The 20,820-nt window shown below is 39.0% G+C and overlaps 1 protein-coding gene across 1 annotated transcript in view; it reads left to right on the forward strand.

The window, feature by feature from the left end:
- Window positions 1-20,820, forward strand: part of ENPP2 (ectonucleotide pyrophosphatase/phosphodiesterase 2) — a 72,426-nt gene that overhangs the window by 24,881 nt on the left and 26,725 nt on the right. The window contains 7 exon segments of the mRNA XM_036406365.1: window positions 927-987; window positions 2,249-2,346; window positions 3,356-3,435; window positions 4,682-4,801; window positions 13,351-13,406; window positions 15,549-15,614; window positions 16,366-16,438. Coding sequence (XP_036262258.1) covers window positions 927-987; window positions 2,249-2,346; window positions 3,356-3,435; window positions 4,682-4,801; window positions 13,351-13,406; window positions 15,549-15,614; window positions 16,366-16,438 — 554 coding nt within the window.

The following is a 20,820-nucleotide window of genomic DNA, read 5'->3' on the forward strand; positions in this document are numbered from 1 at the left end:
TAAGCTTTATGTGAGAACAGTGTTTCCTCTTTATTTGTGCCTTTGCACATCTGAGGATAGTGTGTTGGGTTTTTTTTTTCCCTTGGAAATTGTCCATCTACCTCCTGTCATGGTCAGTTGGAATTGCTGCAGCACACATTTCCAGCATGTCTTTTCTATGATGTTTTTTGTTTCATTCTTTTAATTGAATTGCAGTTCCTCTGTAAGTGCCAGGTTCAGAAAGTAGGGTTGTTAGTTAATAATTTGGTTTTTTTCAACTGATCTGTAAAAATGCAAGTCATGAGCCACTATGAGCCACTCTATAGACAGCATTCATCAGTGAAAACCTTAAGAAAATAGTTGATTACACAAAGTAATTTCAACTAATGTAGCTCTGAAAGAGTATTTAATGCTTTTTTTAGCTTGAGTCTCACCTGATCCATGAGCTGATCCCCTCTCTAAGCCAGCTGGAAACTATTTAGAGTTGTTTTGCTTCCCCAGAATGAATTTTGTTCTCTGCCTTTAGACAGCTGAATCAGCTCATGGAGCCATGAGAACTGATGGTAGGAGGGTGGGAATTCACAGACAGAAGCAGCACTACCTGGTTTTGACAGATCAAAAATTAAAAAAAAAATTAAATAGATGACCACTGTGCCTAAAGCATTACCACTGTCTCCTGCAGTCAAAAGGACACTTTTAACTCCAGTTTTAAGAGCTTCTTGTAGAAGTGCTAGTTTGGATATTTTTGTTGAATAGAATATAACCAGGTCACTTGTTCAGCTTTGTGAAAAGACATTCTCATTACTCATGGGAAGTATGACAAGTCAGTCCATTAACTGGAGCTAGACTTTATTTTTTTACATATATTTTCTGTGAAACCTGTAGCTGTATCCACAAATTTTGTATTTTTTTTGTTTTTTGAAACTCCAATGTGAATTTTCTGGTAGGAGAAACCCACTGGGTGGATGATGACTGTGAAGAGATAAAGGCTCCTGAATGTCCAGCAGGGTAAGTGTTTGTTTTGCTTGCATCTGGAAAGGCAAATGCAGCAAAGCCAGTGGTCCCCAGCTCTGCCTTGGACCTCTGCCCATCACATTTCTGCACTGGCTCTGTCATGCAGGCTGAATAACTGTGGGTTGGATGCTTTTCTGGGCTTCACCATTTCTAAAGTTAGGCTCATAATACTGTAATGTATTTGCCTTTATTTAAGCTCATAATATTGTCATGCATTTGCCTTTGTGCTGCTGGATGAGTAGTGGTGGATGATATTGAACTCTTGGTCTTCAATCACCTGCTGCTGGGTTTGCCTGCCTCACTTATGTGCAGAGGGAAGGTAGCCAGACTCCTCTGAAGTCAGTGGAAAGGCCTAGGCTGTTCTGCTTTCAGTAAAATTCAGGTTAAGCCATGCGTGAGCACAGTTCAGGCCGTTCATTTTTTTTTTAAGTATAATTTTGTACTTTTAGCATTATGCCCTTAAATGAAAGGATTTCTAAACTGCAGTAGGGTACAGACTTAGTGAGGAACTTGAGCATATGAGTAATATGGAGAAAGTAAGTAACTTTTGAAACCATTTGTCTCACTATTATCCCCAAAGGAAAGCATCTGCTCTGGTGCTGTGTTGGGTTGCAGCTCAGCCTGTGCTGTTGGGAGGATAGTTTGGAGATGCTTCTCCTAGTGACAGTGACAGCTGCTAATCCCTGCAGCAGATGACATTAAAAGTCCAGGTGTGTCCATCCATGGCATGTATCTGCCTGCTTGGACTTGACTTTCAATAGCAGTAGTAAATTCAAAAAGTAATAAAGTGATAAGAAATACTGTCATCTTTAGTATGTTAGAATGAACTGTGCCTCACAGAGTATGCTCCAAATGCCCCATGGACTTATGTTTGAGAAAGAAGACCAACAATTATGAGACATGTGGTTTTTAACTAGAGATTGTGTGCTGGACTCAGTACTTGTGCATGGTAAATTTCCTTTTCCATCACCTTCTATAAGCATTTGCCTTTATGGGTTATATCTTTTCAGCTCAGGGAAGATGTCTTTTATGTTGGATATCAGCTCTTTCACTGGCTGTGAGTGAGCACTGGCTGTTACTAAGTGTCAGGATTATCAGTTTCTCATGATCTGTTAAGTGTGTAAAAGACTGTAGGTATATAGTTTATACAATAACTGAACTTCTGGATTTCCTAGAGGCTCAGTGAGCAAGTGGAAATTAAAAAAAACTAAAATTTTGAAATGCTGCTTTATATTCCTGCTGTTTTTGTCTTTAGCTTTGTTCGTCCTCCTTTGATCATCTTTTCTGTGGATGGTTTCCGTGCATCATATATGAAGAAGGGGAACAAGGTCATGCCCAATATTGAAAAACTGAGTGAGTACCTGTATTTTCTGTCAATAAATGAAAGACAGTCTCCTGCAGCTCAATTGCTTTCTTTGTTTGTTGAGCAACAGAAGGGTCAGCATGGAGATGAAATGGCAGAAGTCCCCTTTAAATTAGGTGGTATCTACTGGTGACTTGAAAACACCCTGAATAATGCAGCACATTATCCCCAGCTGCTGCTTTGGGAAAGGCTGCTCAGAATCGGTGACCTTTATGTGGTTCTGTCAGCAAAGAAGTTCATCTTTAGTACATGATACATATACATGCTTACAGGCTAGTTGGTAGGTGCCCACAAAATTTTCCACTTGGTTCAGAAATGTCAGAAGTATGGATAAGTGGCTGCAGAAGCTGTACTTGGATGCCTGGTAACTGGATGAAAACATGCCCTGCACTCATCCTCCTGGCAATGGGCATCCCCTTGGGTTTGTGGAGGACTGGGTGCACTGAATATTTGAGCCTCTCTGTACAGCATGGTGGTTTGTGTGTTCCTGTACCCTTGAAATATGTTGGGGTTTTTTCCCCTGTGTAGCCAACTATGGTTGGTTCAATGATCTTGAAAGTCTTTTCCAGCCTAAATGATTCCATGATGGGGGGGGGGGGGGGGTGCTGAGGCCACAAAGCCCAGTGTGAAACTGCAGCTTTGGTGTATTTATTACTTAAAATAAACCTGTGTTGTCTCATGTTGTTTTAAGTATAAAGACACTTCCAATGACTCCAGATGGAGACTATCTCAGGAAAAAAAACAATCTATGGGAATATAGCTGGTTCTGTAGTCATCTGGAGGCATTATTTCAATTGTCAGTTGTGAAGTACAAAGAGTGCATGAATAGATTTACTACTGCCCTTACTGCTGACTGCTGTTAAGCAGCAGAAAGTTCATTCAAATTAGTTAAAATTTAACTAGTTTCTGCATCATTTTGAGTCACAGAAATCACTTTCTCTTGTTTGGTTTTCCATGTCTAAGAGCTTTGCTTCCTCACATTTGCATTTGATTTTTCAGGATCTTGTGGTACACATTCTCCTTATATGCGACCTGTTTACCCTACAAAAACATTCCCCAACTTGTACACCCTTGCTACTGTAAGTCCCTGGGAAGGATTTTTTTATGATAAAATGTTGCACTGGAGTAGAAATATGTGTTATCGGAAGCAAGGTTTAAAAAAAAGATATATATATATATATATATGTATGCAACTGTTACATTGTCCATGCTTTTTGGTATTTATTTATGTTAAGTATTTTCTTCATTTTGAAGAAAAAGTATTTAAGTATTTTCTTTTATTTTGAAGTGGTGAAATGGATTGTATCTCCCCACTATACACTGTCAACTGTCACAGCTTTCCTATGCTTTCTTGTGTCTGCTTTTGCAGTTATTTGTACTGCTGCATAATTACAGGTCAAAGTTTTCCTAGGGGGAAAAAACCCACCCCTGCAATGCTGCCCTGAACACAACCAGCAGTTGTTTCTCTGCTGGAGCAGTCGGAGTCAGGGGGGCAGCGTGCAGCTGCTGAGTGTCTGGCCCTGCAGAGAGAGGAGCCTTCGCTGTGCTGTGGTGGCAGGGCTGGCAGCCAGGCTGTCCCCACACCTGTGTGACACTAATAGTGCTCCAAAAGTTGCCATAGGGGACTCTCCACCTGCAGCTGAAATTTTTTTCCCTTTTTTTTTTTTTTTTTTTTTTTTTTTTTTTTTTTTTTTTTTTTTGCACAGCCACTGCACAAATGTTTAAATGGATGAGACAGGAGCATATGGAGAAAGAATAGGTTGGGAGGGGAGAGGGCCCAGAGAAAGGAATTTTCTGCTCTTCTCTCTGAATTGCTTTTACTGTGGGACAAATTATGGTATAAAGCCATGGCTTTGGGTGATCTGCCTCAATTTTTTTTTCTTGGAAATAATTTATCTAACAGAAGCAGTCATGAAGATAAAAATAGTATAAAATGGAAATGCTAAGTGTTACTCTTGCAACCAGAGAATGAATTACTGTGTCCAGAAAGGGCATTCATAAAGAAGAACTGAAAGTACAAACAGATCTTTTTTTTATACATATATGCTTTTTCTTTGATGACCTCAAACTAACTTTTAAACAGTGTGAAAAACTTGAAAGTATTGAGTAACAGGAGTTTATTTTTTTAGCACAATTCAATCATCTCTTACTGCTTTCATTACTACAGCCAGATTTAAATCTACTTATTTGAAAGTAAAAATATTTTCCATTATGTAGTTACAAAGATACTTATTTTAAAATAATTTAGTGGTACTTTCAGATAGCTAGGAAGCACTGCACTTGTGTGCATTAGAGTTTTACTAATTAATCTACTTCTGCACAAAGGGACTCTATCCTGAATCACATGGGATTGTTGGCAATTCGATGTATGACCCAGTGTTTGATGCCAGCTTCAGTCTTCGAGGGCGAGAGAAATTCAATCACAGATGGTGGGGAGGTCAACCAGTAAGTTTCAAATTCCCTCCTACTTTTTTCTTCCTCCCTTTTCTCCCCTCCCCCTGTGCTGTGGAACATAGCCAATAATAATAATTAAAAAAACCATATGTGAACAATTTGTACCTAATCCCTACCCCCTCCCCCCTGGCTTGGCCCTCTGTCTATCAGTTTAATGCAATGTTTTGAGTTGGCTTTTGCTTTTCAGAATAGTAAATCCATTGACTATGGAAAGGTCCTTGCACTGATAAGTATAAATTAGACATAGCTAGGACAAAACCCTCACTTGAGGCAGCAGTATAACACTGTGATTTTGTTACTATGGTATAATGTTTCCTTTTCGTTATGGGTTTCCTAGGTTTTTGTCCTAGTAATGTTCTTGAGAAGTTTTAGTGTAAATATTTTGTCAGCATAGCATGGCATAATTTCATAATTATTATTAAAGTCCACAAGTAATCACTGTTACCTGATTCCTGTTACACTGTTCCAGAGGCTGTGGAAACTTGAGAATTAATTTCTGCCTTGAGCACAGCAGCAGAGGCTGGTCCAGTCTCTTAGATTAGTGATGGACTTGGTTTGTCTAGGTCTGAACCCTTATTCTAGGCAAGGAGATGGAGTCCTTCCAAGTATTCTGTGTTACTACAGCAAAGACAGTCCCTTTGCCTCTGCTGCACTTTCCCCATTGGTGCATGCTGTGTGGCTTGCTTTGTAAGTAAACAAATCAGTAAGTTTTAAGTGCAGGAAGCCAAGGTGCATGCACATTTCATTGCACTGATTGCTTAGGGAACTATGGTTCGAAATGCTCTCTGATGAATTAACCTCACAAAAGAATGAGATGGTAAAGGTGAGGAAATCAGAAGGGGTTTGAGAACACCATAATCTGTCATTTCTGTTTGCTGAATTGATCGATATCATCCCTCAAATCTCTTAAAACAGAAGTATCCCAAGAGGCTAAAGGGAGTTATTCTGACAGTTGTAGGCTTAGCAAGTGTCTGTGCTGTCTGCAGGTCATTTGGTCCTCAAAAAATGTGAGACAAGGCAATTTAGAGCAACAGGCAGATGTGTCTGGCTCTAGCTGAGGCAGAATGAGGTATTTGTGCTGTTGTAAAGCCTGTCAGTGAGTGTAGGCACTCCCTTGGCTAGCTATGACCTGGGTTAGCTTTTGGCATGGGTGGTGAGGAGAAGACAGGCTGAGGAACATAGCTATTACCTTTCCAGATGGAAGCAAGGAATCAGGATCAAAACTAGGAGCAGCAAAAGAGCAGCAGTGTGTAACCTCTTTATCTCGGCTACAGCCAGAGCCACACTGTTAAAACCTGCTCCAGTCTGGAGTTGAGCTCATAGATAATCCTGTGGCTCAACTGCTGTGTGACAACTCATTAAGCAGTTGGAATTTAATTTTGCATTGCAAATTTAATTCTGCATCTTACCTTAATCATGGTTAGGTAGGAGTTAGTGGAGAATTAATTGTTGGGGCTTGTACAAATGTGTGTACTTTTAAAATATGATATTTTAGAAGTACAATATAAGTCTATGAAGACTTCATCACCTCCTTTGTTGTGTGAGGAACATTGTTAATTCCCACACCTATGCTACTCCAGGGAATAAAAGATTTTCTGGATGAAAAATTTCATCTGAGAAGAGTTCAAGAAAGTTATGCAATAGTGGGTGACCTTATGCTGGATGAAATCCTCAGAGGATGGGGCGTGTGTGTGTGGGGGTGTTGCATACCCAAGGAGGGATAATAAAATAAACCAGTTGTTCTGAAAAATTGTTAAAAAGGAAACACACAAATCATGCAATAAACTGGACATGTCTTAGGAAAATTGGAAGCAAATGCACAGAGGAAGGACTATAATTCAATCCCCATACACAATAATATGAGGGAAACACATAAATTGGGCAAATCTGATATAGTGGCCACAATAGCTGGATAAGGAGGTGATACATCTCTTGCAGAAATATGGTATAAATTATACTCTCTCTGCATGTGCAAGAATTGCACATTTGATAAGAGAACTGCAGATTTTTATAAGAGAGGAAGTTATCTCTGTCTATATATTGGTTAGATACAGTCAGCTTCTAATACCTTTTTATAGTTTTCTTTAAATATGACATTGACATAGACTGCCCAAAATAGCTGGGCATTGAAAGATGAGACAGTTCAATTAAGGGGGTAGAAAGGGATGCCTGGTCTATGTATCAAAGGAATCCTGTCTGTCATATCACATATTCAGCTGGCTCTTTTTATGTCCTGGGTCTCAAACTGAAGTATTCAAAACCTGCAGAGTGGAATATGGTTTGCACAGGATAAGAAATTACTATTTTTCTGTGCAAAAAGGCAGAAAAAGTGTCTGCGATTCCTAGCTTTGTATTATGGCTAAAATGCCTAGAAGAGAATGTAATTTAACGTTGATAATTTCTGAAATATTTTCTTGCTCCTGGAAACTGGCCTACTGTATGGCTCTATGAAAATATAGAGGGGTTTGGTGGTCTTTCCTTCTTTCCTTCTTTCTTTCTTTAGTTGTTCTAATACTCAGTCTTTTGCTGAAAAACAGCCAGATTTCCCCAGACATCAGTGGGATTTGGCAGATGAATATCTGGATGCTTTTACTCCATGAATTATGAGAAATTAATAGCATTAGGAAAGGGAGAAGGGGGAGAAAGTAGCTTGGAAGTGTTTCAGGGTACTCTAGCTGGTTATGGGACTTCCTGATTTAGTATACAATGTTGATTTATTATATAAGCTTAAAACAACCTTGTTTTCAAAACAAAAGTGTTTCATAGGAAACAGCCATAAAACCACTCCTCATACTGCAACAGCATCTCACAGAAATGGTGAGCATCAGGGCCCATGGGGGAAACTAAGTTTACTGCTCATTTTTCATGACACTGACATTCTTGTTTTCATCCCAAGTAACTTTAGGCACTAAATTTAGGCCCCAGCTGTCTTTGGCTTCTGTTAAGCACTAGTTTTCCATGTCTTGGTTTGATGTAGTGAGTTTAAACTTACACTACACATATTGGGGTTTTTTAAAGTGATCTTTCATGATCTTTAGAAATAACCCATTAGCCTCTCTGAGGTCAGAAGAGGCAAGGTATACAACTGCTGGTTAACAGGGACGGAGAGGCTCCTTCACAAGGTAACCAGGCTTGCATTTGAGTTTGGGTCCAAAAGATGTCCTTCACTTCAGAAATATCATGATTATAAAAGTATTGATGGATGTTTAGGGTGCCTTGTATGTAGCTTTAAATTCACTATCAACCTTTTAAAGACTACAACCCTCAAAAAAGGCCTATCTTGAGATGTTAATCCTTAAACATGGCCATGACATTCCTAGGTATCAGACAGCATGTTGTGAAACTATCTTGGTAGTTTTCAAGGTATGCCTGTGGACATTAGCTATCATCACCCTGCTATATCTTAACTTGATATTCCTGATTCATCCAAATTTATATATCAGTATTTAGAATAAAACCATTATTGGAATTTTGTTGTTTTGTCTGTCTAATAATTACAGACAGAGCTTCAGAATGCTGTCATATGCCTTTCCATCCTGAACAGGTCTTGCAATCACTTTGTTGATTGGTAGAGGAAGCAGAAGGAGAGATGTCTGTAATTCTGTTTTATAAGTACTTCTTTTTATCCAGCTTGAGCCATGAACAAGCAACAGGACTCTGTCTATTTAATAGACTTCTTGTACCAAAAATCTTCTGTCTGGGCAAAAAGGCAATGCTTAGTTGCCAAGTCTGGGAGAACATTTCTGTCACGTAAGAAGTGTGGAAGGGGCTACTCCATATTTTACCTTGTTGGCAGAACAAATTGCAAATGGTGCAGGAATGTTATTAATTCTACATGCTTGCACCAGTCTTGTACACATTTCTGTACTAGGAAATGCTGTGATTTCCTCCTTCCCACCTCTGCCTAGATCTGGGAGGGATTACTCATTGCTACATCAGCCTTTGATTCATCTGACACATCAAATATGTGTCAGCCTTTGTGAAGTTGTGGGCTCTTGTTTACTCATGGAAGATTAAAACCAGGGAGGTGTCCTACTTTCTGTGCAGGTTTTCAAAGAAAATTCCACAGCTATCTTCAGTAACTCTGGATTAAGTGCTTGCACACCTGTGCGCAAGTGTGTCTAGCAGTAAGAAGAAGGGAGAACCTGGGACTTCCATGTTCCTTATGACATCTAACTTATTGCTTAGCCTTGTCTACTTTCATCCATAAGTAATGGAGAAGAATTGTAGTCATTCAACACAAAGGATATAAAAATAAAAGTAATTCAACTTACAGGATATGTTTATATATCTAGGAAAGCACGTATACTACTTTTTGGGACACATGCCAGTGTACTAGGTTTGAATTTGTGATTGCATATTTTAATAGGTCTTTCTATATTGGAAAAGCTGGATATTGTTGGTTTGATGGTAGGAAGGTAGAGTGGTTGATCTCATTATTTTTCAAATATTTATTCCCCTTCTCTCTGCTTAAGCAAATTAATTCAGAAGTATGTCCTTTATAAAGTTTGCAATACAATTAAGCTTGTCCCCTCTGCAAGCCAGAAGAGGACATTTGACATGGTTAAACAGCTGACTATAAAATTCTAACATATTAACAGTTAAACCCAACAAAATTATGTATGGCAAATGAATTGCATAAGCTCACAAATGGTACTGACCTTGCAGAACAATAACCCTTATTTACTTCCTAATTTCAGCTGGTTTGAATGGACAAGGTAGAGAGGGCATCTGGCAACCTTTTTCTATCCCACCCTCCTGCATAACTTGTAGACTGCCTTGAAAGACAATGAATTTAACTTAGACAGTGAGAGGTGTTCACTGGTGGTAAGACTACAGTAAGAGTTTGCTGCCAACAATTCTACTGAAGTTATTATCCTGTAACCAAAGTACTAAATAAACTTGTGTGCTCCCATCAGTTGCTCCAGTCCGTTGTCTAATTTTGCCTATCCACTAAGGGGTCCGGGTAACAAAGGTATCTCTAGTAGAAACGGCTACTGCTAGATGCATCAGCAGTGTCTCAACTCCAAAACATGACGAGTATTTTATTTAGAGCTTGATCAATGCAAATAGAAATTCTTCCACCTCGATATTGCTGCTTCTCTGCATGCTGAAAGACATCCACAAACATAGTGCTGAGTAGCAGTTTTAGGTACGGTGGTGCTAGTGTTGTATTTTCTTAATTTGGATTTAAATAAATCAAGGGCTGGCTGGTTTGTTTTTTGGGGTTTTTTTTTCCCTTCCTCTTAAAAAACAAAGGAGAGCAGAGGTCCAGTAGTGATTTGATGTAAGTTTGAGTTGAATCAGGATCTGCCTGCCAAAGTCAGGATGGTGTCCGTTGAGACTCACTCAGATGTTGTAGACAGATAGGGGCCCTTTGATTTGCTGATCTTTGACTTCAACAGATCCTTGTCTTAGCTATTCATCTTATTTCAAGTGCAGCAGACACATGTACTCATCTAAACTGCTAATGCCAATGTAAATGGCTGCATTCCTGAGGTGAAATACTGGCAGGTGCAGCTCTTCCCTCTCTGAAGCCTTTAGGCTGAATGCCTTTAGGCTGCACCTATTTCTTTTAGGACTGCACAACTGGGAGCGATCTCCATTTATGTGCATTACCCCAGTGCATGCTGTTTTCAGGTGATGTTCATGAAGAACACTCTATGCTCAATGAGAATAAAAATACAGCAACCTTTCTCACACATGTGCTGGCTACTTGGCGAGATACCAACGATCCAGTTATTCATCTGTCAGGATGACAAGTGTTTTACTTGCCTGACTGGAGGGAGAGTGTCTTTTGGCACGTGTTTAAAATCTCTGCCTAAAACACACAGGGTCAGAAGGGAATTCAGCTGTGTAAGGAGCAGCACAGGATGTCTTCAGCTGCTGAGGGTTGAAACTGGCTGGTCTCATTTAGACAGCCAGGCAGACTGGACAGTTTGGGCCTGTGTGGACCAAAGTACTAGGAATTCAAACTAGAGTTTGCAGATGGTAAAATCCAAACACAGAATTCTCTGGGCTTAGCTTGTTGGTACCTTCCCAAAGATATCTGCAAAATTATTTAGAATGTGCAGGAACAAAAACATTTTCAAAGAAAAATCTGTTGTGGGGAAAATGGTTCTCCAAGTAGAGCAAGACAGAGCATAACAACAGTAGGAGCTGGCACACATTTCATGCTGAATGTGTCTTTGACCACCTTTCTCTGCCAGGACTGGGCTTTTCTCTATGAATAAATCTGCAATGCAAAGGAAATTGCTTTAAGTGTGGGCCCTTTTTCACCTGTGAATACCATGAGGCACTAATGAATATGTAATGAATAACTGCCTTTAATTAGACAGTATCTAGGCTGGTTATATACCCTGATGTGCTGATTTATGTGGCACAAACAAGCATCCTTGCATTGCAATCATACTTCTGACTGCAGTGTGTGGGCTGAGTGACATGGCCACTGGGTTGTAGGCACGCTTCCTTTCCTGTTCACTTACATCCTTCTGTCCCATCCCATCAGAGCTAGTATCCTGTGATATTCAAACTTCAGTATCCTGAGATACTGAAAACCATATTCAACTATAACCCCCAAATTCCAGTATAAATTCAAAACATTTTTTTTTGGCAGTTACTGTGCAGCCACATCATTTTCTGATCATTGTCACTATGCAACATGTGCTGCTGGTGCAAGGCTGGGGCTGCAGAGGCTGGGGGAGATGTTTTGGGGACTTGCTGTTTGGTGGCAGCTTTTGAGTGTTTGTAAATATGAACCGAGCCTGAAGTCAGATCCTTCAGGAGAAGCACCTGAAAACAAAGAGTGGGCTCCAAACCCGTGGCCATTCTGCTTCTGATCTTGCTGCACGTATTTAGTAAAACATCCTTTCTATAGTGTTACTCTGGATGTAGTTTTCACTGGAAAAGAGGTTTCTAGCACTACTAAAAAGTTAGAACAAAATGAAAACAAATGACCTTTTATAGATGTAATCTTGATTTAATTGGACTGAGTCCAGTCAGATTTGGTGGAGTAGAAGATGAGAGGTAAAGGTTGTGTCCAGGGCAATGGAAATGCAAATATGACCAATTTTCCCATAAATAACATTACAATATCCAAATCTAATTGCTTTTAACTATAGCCTCATTGTGCAAATGATCTTTCATTACTGTGCCAAATCAATTTCAATTAAGACTGATGTGTGAATAATTCAAGCATGACATTTGAATGATGCATGTCCAGATGACAGTTTATAAGTGCCTCTTTGAGCAAGGTACAGGGACTTTGTATTTTTAAAGAGTTGATTTAAAGTAAACAAAAACCTGCAATTATTACATAAGTGAGCTACATTTTGTCTTAAAGCTTCATTAAGTGTATACATTGCAGTATGCATAAGTAATGGGAGGAAATAATCTAGCTCTATACACACTGCCACTTTTGAAATGAGTTTTGAGATAATTTGGATAGTTCCTTGCAAGAGAAATTTAGTTCTGTAGAGCTATAAACGTATCTTGCTTTCCTTGATATTTATATTTATATTGCTTTCCAAGATATTTATAAAAATATCTTGCTTTCCTTGATTGTGAATCTTTCTGATTTTCTAACATTCTCATTCCCCTGCCTTGTGTAGAGTCATAGGATAAAAGAGAGAAAGAGGGTGGTAAGGATAACCAGGAGTATGTGGTATAGCTTTCATTAGAGAAAGATCAAACAAACCTGTGTTTAAAAAGGAATGAATAGAGAGGAATATCATGAATGTTGTATAGAAGTGGAAGAGAAAAGATTAATTACCTGTTTTGGAGTATGAGAATGGTACCCTAACCCCATTGAAAACCAGCAGGTTTTAAACCAAGCAAAATTAAAAATGCACTCACGGAGTGTGTGACTACATTGCAGAACTTTCTACTGCAAACTGATTTATAGCTAGAAAAATGCAAGGGACTTGAAGGATTGGAAAAAGGGTTTGAAAATTTCATGGAGATTTTTTGGCCATTCCCAGCAATCACCCCATCGGGTGAGCTCAAGAAGTTCTTCAACATCTGTGTAGGAAGGTGTCCCTCCCTGCAGTCTTAACACCTCTGTGTCACTCTCTGTGGCCTTTTTTGTGTGCTCTCTTCTAACACGTCTTCTGCTGATGGTTACTGATTGTAGGATACTGAGAAGAGGGACATTTATGCAGACGCTGATTAGTGTTAAGGTATGTTCCTTTCTAACTGAGTATCCTCCAAAACCTGAATGCTAAAAGGGTCAGATGAGTAGTGCTGGGTTTTGAAAACAAAATTAAATACTGGAGGAATTCCTGACCATGAAACTTAGTGCTTTTAATTAGAGCAACATAGAGATTTAGGGGTGAAAGTCCACAGCACAGCAGCTAACCCACTGCTGCAGAGTTTGCATAGGTTTGTCACTCCTTGTTTTCAAATTAGGGCTGAGCTGAAAACTGCAATTTTCACTTCTAGGCTCAGGGTAGAAGAATGTGTCCTGAAAACATTTTCTTTTGATTTCAGAAAGTCATTAGAGATCTGAACACATTCTAATCCTCTTATATTTTCCTCATTAGATTTGGATTACTGCAGCCAAGCAAGGGGTGAAAGCTGGCACGTTCTTCTGGTCTATGTAAGTACCTTCTGTTTAAACTAATAATTCAGAATTAATTCAATATAAGTATTTATTAAGTTGTTTTCCTTTCTCTAATAATTCGGTAGGTTGGAGACTTTATTTGTAACCCTCTATTTGGGCAATGTTTCTGATAACCAAAGCTGATGCTACTGTTTGCTGCTTTAGATTCATGCACTGACTTTTAAGAGTTGCATAAAGAAAAGATGTGTGCCTATGTGAAAAATTGCTGTCTTTCATTTCAAAGTGTGGTTTTTTGCTTCCTCAGTATTGCTAGCAATGTTTCTTAGTCCTCTGAGTGTGGAAGACTCTTGTTGTCCTCTTATGTTTTTGACATCACCAGTCTAATTTATTTAAAGGTCGGATTCATACATTTTACAATACAGTCTGGTCCTTTGAGCAAGATACCCAATTTCCCTTTCCTAAGAGGCAGCCTTGAGGATCTCTGCTGTTTGTTCTCTTGTTCAATGATGTCAACTTATTTTCCCTTATTCCCACTAAAATATATCTTTACAACCAAAAATGAATGAATTTTGATAATTTTTGAGGAATTCATGTAGATCAGCTATTACAGCTTCTGGCAGGATTGCAGGAGCAAAGACAATGTGTAAGCTACAAGACTGAAGTAATAAGGGGATTTGACTATTTTTCCTTTGTGATTCCTTTAGAAATAGTATGGTTTACTCTTCTAAATATCATAAAGCATGTGGAGGGAATAATAAAATACACCACAAGCTGATGATAGGTTTAGGCTTGCAAGATGAAATCTGACAGAGTTCCACTCTGGTGCTCTACAAACTAAACTATAGCTAAATAGTCTACATAAGCACCCTGGCCAATGCATGCTTTGGGATACAAAATGTAAAAAAGGTGGCTAAGGATAGGTATGAATGGTACTAGGAAGGGAGTGAGGCAGCCAATTTATGTATGATTGAAATATATATGTCTTAAAGCTGTATTATTTCATTCGGTGCACAGAATATTTTTGGGAGAATTTTCAGGCAGACTTTTTCAGGAAAACAGAATTTTCAAAACATTTTAGTCAGAAATGAGTTAATTGAACTAATGGATTTTCTTTTTTTCATACTGCACAAGTAATAAGAACATAAAAGTTGGACAGTATCCAAAATCATTATTCAGTTTAAGATTTTTGCCTTATTTGCAAATTTTAGAATAAATTCTTATTTTTATGGTTTTTTACAACCCGAAGTTCTCCATGCAGTTGGAGACTGAGGACTACTGTTTGTCTACACGGCATTAAAAATGAAGGCATTTGCAAATGGCTGCTGCCATCTCTATTTCTCTTGCCAGAGGTTTCCAAATAGTGCTGAATTCAGTTCATTATGGTGACTGATGGTGGTGTCTGATTCCTGCCTTGGGATTCTGCTCCTGAGCTAAGGGATTCTGGACTGACTGTGCCATTCTATTAAAATGACTATGTGGTCACTGACCTGCAGAGCTTTCCTAAGATGAGATATTTGGAACTTTAACAGTTTCTAGGGTTAGTCATTCTCATAGCATGAACTTGGCCTCAGCAGCCAAGTGAGAATGGCAAGCACTGTACAAACAGTAAAGTGAGATGGGTCTGTTCTGCAGAGTGAGGAGCTGTCAGGGTCCAAGTCCCCGTGCTGCTGGCCTGGTGATTCAGATGGCTCTGTTCTGATTCACACCAGCCTAGCCCTCAGTGGCTACTGTTAAGGCAATGAAATTTTTCCAGTGTCTGTAAACAGGAAAAAGGAGTACTACCAGAGCAGGGTGGTTTTTTAAACCTGTACTGATGTGAGCAATATAGTAGATTTTACCCATGCCAGCTATCCAATGGCAGCATACATAAAGGTTCATCTGGGTTAAAGCCACCAGAGTGGATCTTTTATTCACTCCTGCTTGAAGAGGTAGATTTACTGCTTTGAGTTCTGACTACATTTGAAGACTTTTATTCATCTTTCTTTTGGAGTATGCAAACATTCAGGAGATCTGATGTGATTCTGCTTGCAAATTAAGAATCAGTATTAAGCAACAAAGAAGCAAATTATGCCGTTATGATACATTATATTAATATTAAATTCAGTTCATAGCAAGCATTTTGTTGATGCTTTTTGTATTCTATGATAACAAGGTATATCTTTGTATTTTGTGGTCCAGTGTCATCCCCCATGAGCGCAGAATATTAACAATACTTCAGTGGTTAACCCTTCCAGACAATGAAAGGTAAGTCACTTGTTATCTGCTGTTGGATAACTGCTAGTTTGCCTTCTCTTTATAAGTAACTGGAAGAGCAAGCAAAAATTTAATTCTGAAATTTATGTTTGTCTGTTACAAGCCATCACTGATTTAAGGATTTGTTTGGCTTTTGTGCTTAGTGTGAGTTCTTTGGGATTTGGGGGTTTTTTGTTTGTTGGTTTGGGTTTTTTGGGGTTTTTTCATATCAGCTTTTAACCATCAGCAGTTTGATTCTTCCAAATAAATGTATGATATGAATTTATTTCTTATCAAGAAGCATGCAATTACATGGATTAACTTGCATTGTTCTTATCCTACTGAGCCTAATATGGTTTTAAAACCTTACAGGCAATGGCAGTTGTAGAACTGGACACCAAGCTCTAGGAAAATGTTAAGATTTTAATTATGAGTGGGTTTTACTGCACAAGTTCCCACATGCTGCTGCAAGGCTTAGGCAAGCTGCTGTTGGGATTTCTCCTCCAAGATTTAGAATGAGCATGTGTCCTCAGATGGTACCCCATGTGCCTCCTTGCATGTGTTCTTGCAAAACAACTAATCATGCCATGGAAACAGAAAACTGCTAAATAATTGTAGGATTCTGTGACTGAGAAACAGTTCCTTTTCCATAGAGCTAAATCTCATTGGAAAGCTGACTCGGTTTGACTTGACCTGGCTAGCCTGTGTTTTTGTGGTGTTGTCAAAGGAAAGCTAACCTGAACAAGACCTTTCTTTCTTTCAGGCCTTATGTTTATGCCTTCTACTCTGAGCAACCAGATGCTGCTGGCCACAGATATGGTCCTTTCAACTCAGAGGTTAGCACAGATTTTTTTTTCTACAGAAAAAGAAGGTGTCTCTAATACTTTTTTTTCCCCTCCCCAAAATATTGATGCTGCTCAGGAGTAACATTTTTAGTGAGTTTGTTTTCACCTGTTTCTGCAGTATGCTTCCCCTCTGCCAGAGAAAACAAAGTTGTCTTCTAAAGGATTTATCATTTAAATTCACTTCTGGGAGAAGAACTGCCTCTGCCTTTCAGGAGGATATTTCTTGATGTGATATAATATTGCAAATGGAAAGATTTATTTGGTGAAGACAGGAGTATATTTGTGTGCAACAACATAATTTAACTTTCCTCTAACAGTTTATCCTTCTGAAAAGTAATTAAAATATAATACAGAAAATATTGAGATAAAATGTAGAGAAGAAAAAAGCTTTCTTTAAAGCTGACAGCCAGCACTAGCCAAAGTAATAATTCCAGTCTGTCAGGAAATATAAAAAGCTGCTAGTTCCAGTTTCATATAGGCCCCACAGGGGTTCAGAAAGCTTTTCCAATAATGTTCCCTCAGGACCATACTGTTGAGTTTGGAAAAACTTTTAAACCACCATAAGGCATTTTAATGAAAAATTACGTGCAACATTCTGCAGTAGTTTAACCTCTTCTTTGACTTTGTGTAGCTGGCTGGGACTGATGGGCATTGTTTCCCCTGACAACACTGTTCAGGTGACAAGGACTTAGAGATAATGTACTTGTCTGGGATATGTAGGGAGGGAAAGTAAATGCTCTACCCAAATATCCTGCTTTGAGTGGCTGGGATCTGGCACTTCCAATGATGTCTGACATCTTGCAAAAGTCCCCTGGTTTCAGTGCAAATGCATGCCTGCAGATACCCAACACAAGACTGCAGGAGTTTATATATAAGATTTTCAAAGGGTAAACAAATGTGTGCCATCTTCAAAAAGTGAGGAGTGTATCAGATGCCTACCCTCTGGAAGGCAATGCCAATCTCCTTGAGCAGCCAGGTACCCAGCAGTAGTTTCTTATTTGTTTGGCAACATCTGCTGGCTGTTCTTGACAGTAGAAGAGAGCAAAGAGAAGCAGCATTAATATTTTGTAGTATAGTTGAGTTATTTGGGCTGTTTAAACAGTTTGCAGAGGTTATGAAGTTGCTGTGAGTAGCAGCCCTGTTGGAGCAGTTTGAGCCATGGTCCTAAAGCAGTGGGTGTGAGGAATTATTCCAAATCAGCACTGGAGCACCATGTTGGATAGACAGAAGCAGTCCTTTTTCTGGATAAGCAGGGGTTAAGATCTACCAACACTTTCTAAATTGACAGACATGGATATGTGTCCATGTTGTCCTTTGGCTCAGGAGTTGTGTTTGATTCAGTCAGGCAAGGTACTGGTAATGAGAACTCTCTGATTTAATGATGTAGTTCTTAATAATGCTTTATAGTTCCTCTTAGTGAAATGTTGCAATTACTATATGTGCCTTATGATTGAAAACTAATTTTATTTATCTGGATACAGCCACTTCGAACAGAGTGATGGAGCTTTTTCCATGGACTTAAAAGGGGAATATTAAGATGATGGCATTGTAAATGTTCTTACAGTTGGTGGTGTTTAACAAATCTGCTTAGCGTCCAATGTGGCAATCTAGTTTCAGGTTAATTATAAGAGTCTAAAAAGTGAAGTGTAGCAAAGTGTTCATCATAGAAAAGTCATTATAAAAGCAAAAAGCCGCCAAAGGCTCTTCCTGTAGGGGGGCTCTCGTGGATCGTTATCTGAAGGTTGATCTCTAATTGCAAGGCAAAGCTTCAGCTCTTAATAAGTGTGAATTAATAGCTTATGAAAGTTTTGCAAATAGATAGTTTCATGTCATTTGTATTAAACACAAGAAGACCATGAAATTGATTTTTAGCAAATTCAGAACAGATGAGTTAGCAGAAGAGCATGTATGGGTTTGCAGTTCAAACAGTGGACCAAACTTTGTGAATGGAAACTTGAGTAAATGAATACAGCTGTGTAAGTACACAGATGCTGAGCTTTGCTAGGGGCCTGGTTTTGGGATAGAAGAGCTAGAGGAAGCATTTTATATTGTTTCTCTTAACACTGGTTTCAGTATTTAGAAGCTATGAAATTTACATCATCTGGAAGAAAGTCCTCAAAAGGATCCCCTCTAGCTAATTCCTTGATACCAAGAGCATGACTTCCCTGTGAAATCGTTTTTTTCTTGTACATGACTGGCAGCAGTTAGACATTTGGAGCATTACTGACCATTTTTTTTCTTCATGCAAAGGCAGATCAACCAAACAATAAAGTTTGAAAACAAGCTTGTAACAACTCTGTGTTATATTTACAATGGGCTTCTTAATTCTTCTTTTGAATATTTCATGCTGATTTTTCTTACTGCAATTAGTAGTTTGAGGAATAGTTATTTAGTTATTTACCTTGAAAACCACCAAATCTTTATTAGAATGAAGGGAATTTTTATTTGAGCTTATTATACCAAATAATGTTTCAAATTTATTTTAAATAAATTTAAATCTTAGAGGTTTAATGGCATCCAGATGGCTCTTAGATCTTCCCAGCACATGCACAGCAGCCTATGTGCAGAGTGTCTTAAAGCAAGAAGCAAAGGGACTTAGATACACTTAAAATTTATTGGTGAATAGCCAGTGTTTTTTATATAAATGGAATTGATATTATAACCAGTCTCCACAAGTGTAACTTTGCATATCCACTAACATGAATTTCAGCGTAAATGGGTTGGTTGTCTGGGTTGTGGGGTTTGGTGGGGTTTTTTTTTTGTTTTGGTTTGGTTTTTTTGCTTTGGGGTGGGAGCATTTTACGGGTTTTTTTCTTTAAAAATAATTTAGGGGGTATTTCCGTGGGTTCTATTACATTTTCAGGAGCAGTTGTGGGAGTTATAAAATAATATGCTTGCTTTTGATTTACTTCTGCCTTTTTTTTTTCTTTCCCTCTGTGCTTCTGCAGTTGAACTCTGGTAGGTTGGTCCATCCAGGTCAAGAAGCAAAGCTTTGGCTGGCTGGTTACCCTTGTGATGTTACAGTTTCCTTCTGTAAGCGGGGAGGGATTCAGTTCCCTCCTCCATAACTCTGTTCTGACTCTTCTCAAGCAAGACTAAGAATTGGCTGGTTAATAAGAACTTGGCTTTTTTTATTTTTTTCCTAGCTAATTTTTTTTTTTACACAAAATATTCTGGAAATATACTACCATAAGAGCTCTGAAATACATCAAAATCTGGCAGTGCTAAGCCATTTCTGCTGCTCCTCTAACATGCTGTCTTGAGACAGTCACCTCAGTGTTGAGACCGCGGTCTCCCGCGCTCGCGTGTTTCTGGCATTGTGGAGCTCTCTCTGAGCCAATTCAGAGACAGTGAAATGAGAGTCCTTTCTTTCCCTGCCGCTCCTCTCATCAGGACTGCACAAAGCTTGAAGTGTTTTAGAAACAGAAAACTCTGGTGCTGCTTTATTAAAATGCCTTTCTGGAGAAAGACGAATGAGACTGGACTAGAATCTCCTTTCCAGCTGCTTGCGTTGGAAGCACTGAAACAGCATGGCAGATGGTAACATCCCCTTCTTCCCCTTCCCTGTTTATGGAGCTCTGTAACCCAACAACTGGGAGAAGCTGCCTAAGTACATAGAACTTAAATAGCATCATAAATCTCCAACTCTCCCCAGCCCACTCAGCATGCTCCATTGCAGATTGTGGTTTATCTCCTTGTAGGTGTCACCTGTCAGCTCTTCTCACACCATCTCGAGCAGTGCCAAGAGCCTGCGAGTTGTGTCAGCAAGAGTGGGACAGTTTAGATTACAAGCAAGTTGATTAATGGGAGAGTAGTTTATTCTAGCTAGGTCTTAGTTTTTTCCTTCTATGTTTTTTATTTTTCCTCCCATAAGTCTGTCCTAGGTAACTGTGCATTTAGGAAACCATTACCCAATCAGATGCCACTCTGAAACAGCTAGGAAATTAAATTCTCAAAATGCACATAAAGCTGGTAATAAGGGAGGTAGCAGCACAGATTTCTCATACACTGCAAGTAATCTGCCCCACCCAGCTAATTTGAAGCTCCATGTTAATTGAGTCTCACCTGCATAGCTCTGATCTGCAGACCCCAAATAGTGGCAAATGGGGTTCTGGTGATTTCAGTCAGGTGCAGGGTGTGGCACACAGTAGTGGTACCTGCTAGTGCTATGGATGAAGAGTACTTGATTTCACTAATTCAGCCAAAATATTGGTGTGGGAAACCTTGCAGAAGTCATTGAGACTGGACAGCCTCTAATACTCACACTTGAACTGTTGTTCAAGTGAAATGTTGTATTTCCATCAGTACTCAACCCTGGACACTCGTTAAGTTTTGTGCAGTGAATTTTGCTGTAATTGAAATTAACTTAAATC

The sequence above is a fragment of the Molothrus ater genome, chromosome 1 (genome assembly GCF_012460135.2).
Source record: "Molothrus ater isolate BHLD 08-10-18 breed brown headed cowbird chromosome 1, BPBGC_Mater_1.1, whole genome shotgun sequence".
NCBI classification, from domain to species: Eukaryota; Metazoa; Chordata; class Aves; order Passeriformes; family Icteridae; genus Molothrus; species Molothrus ater.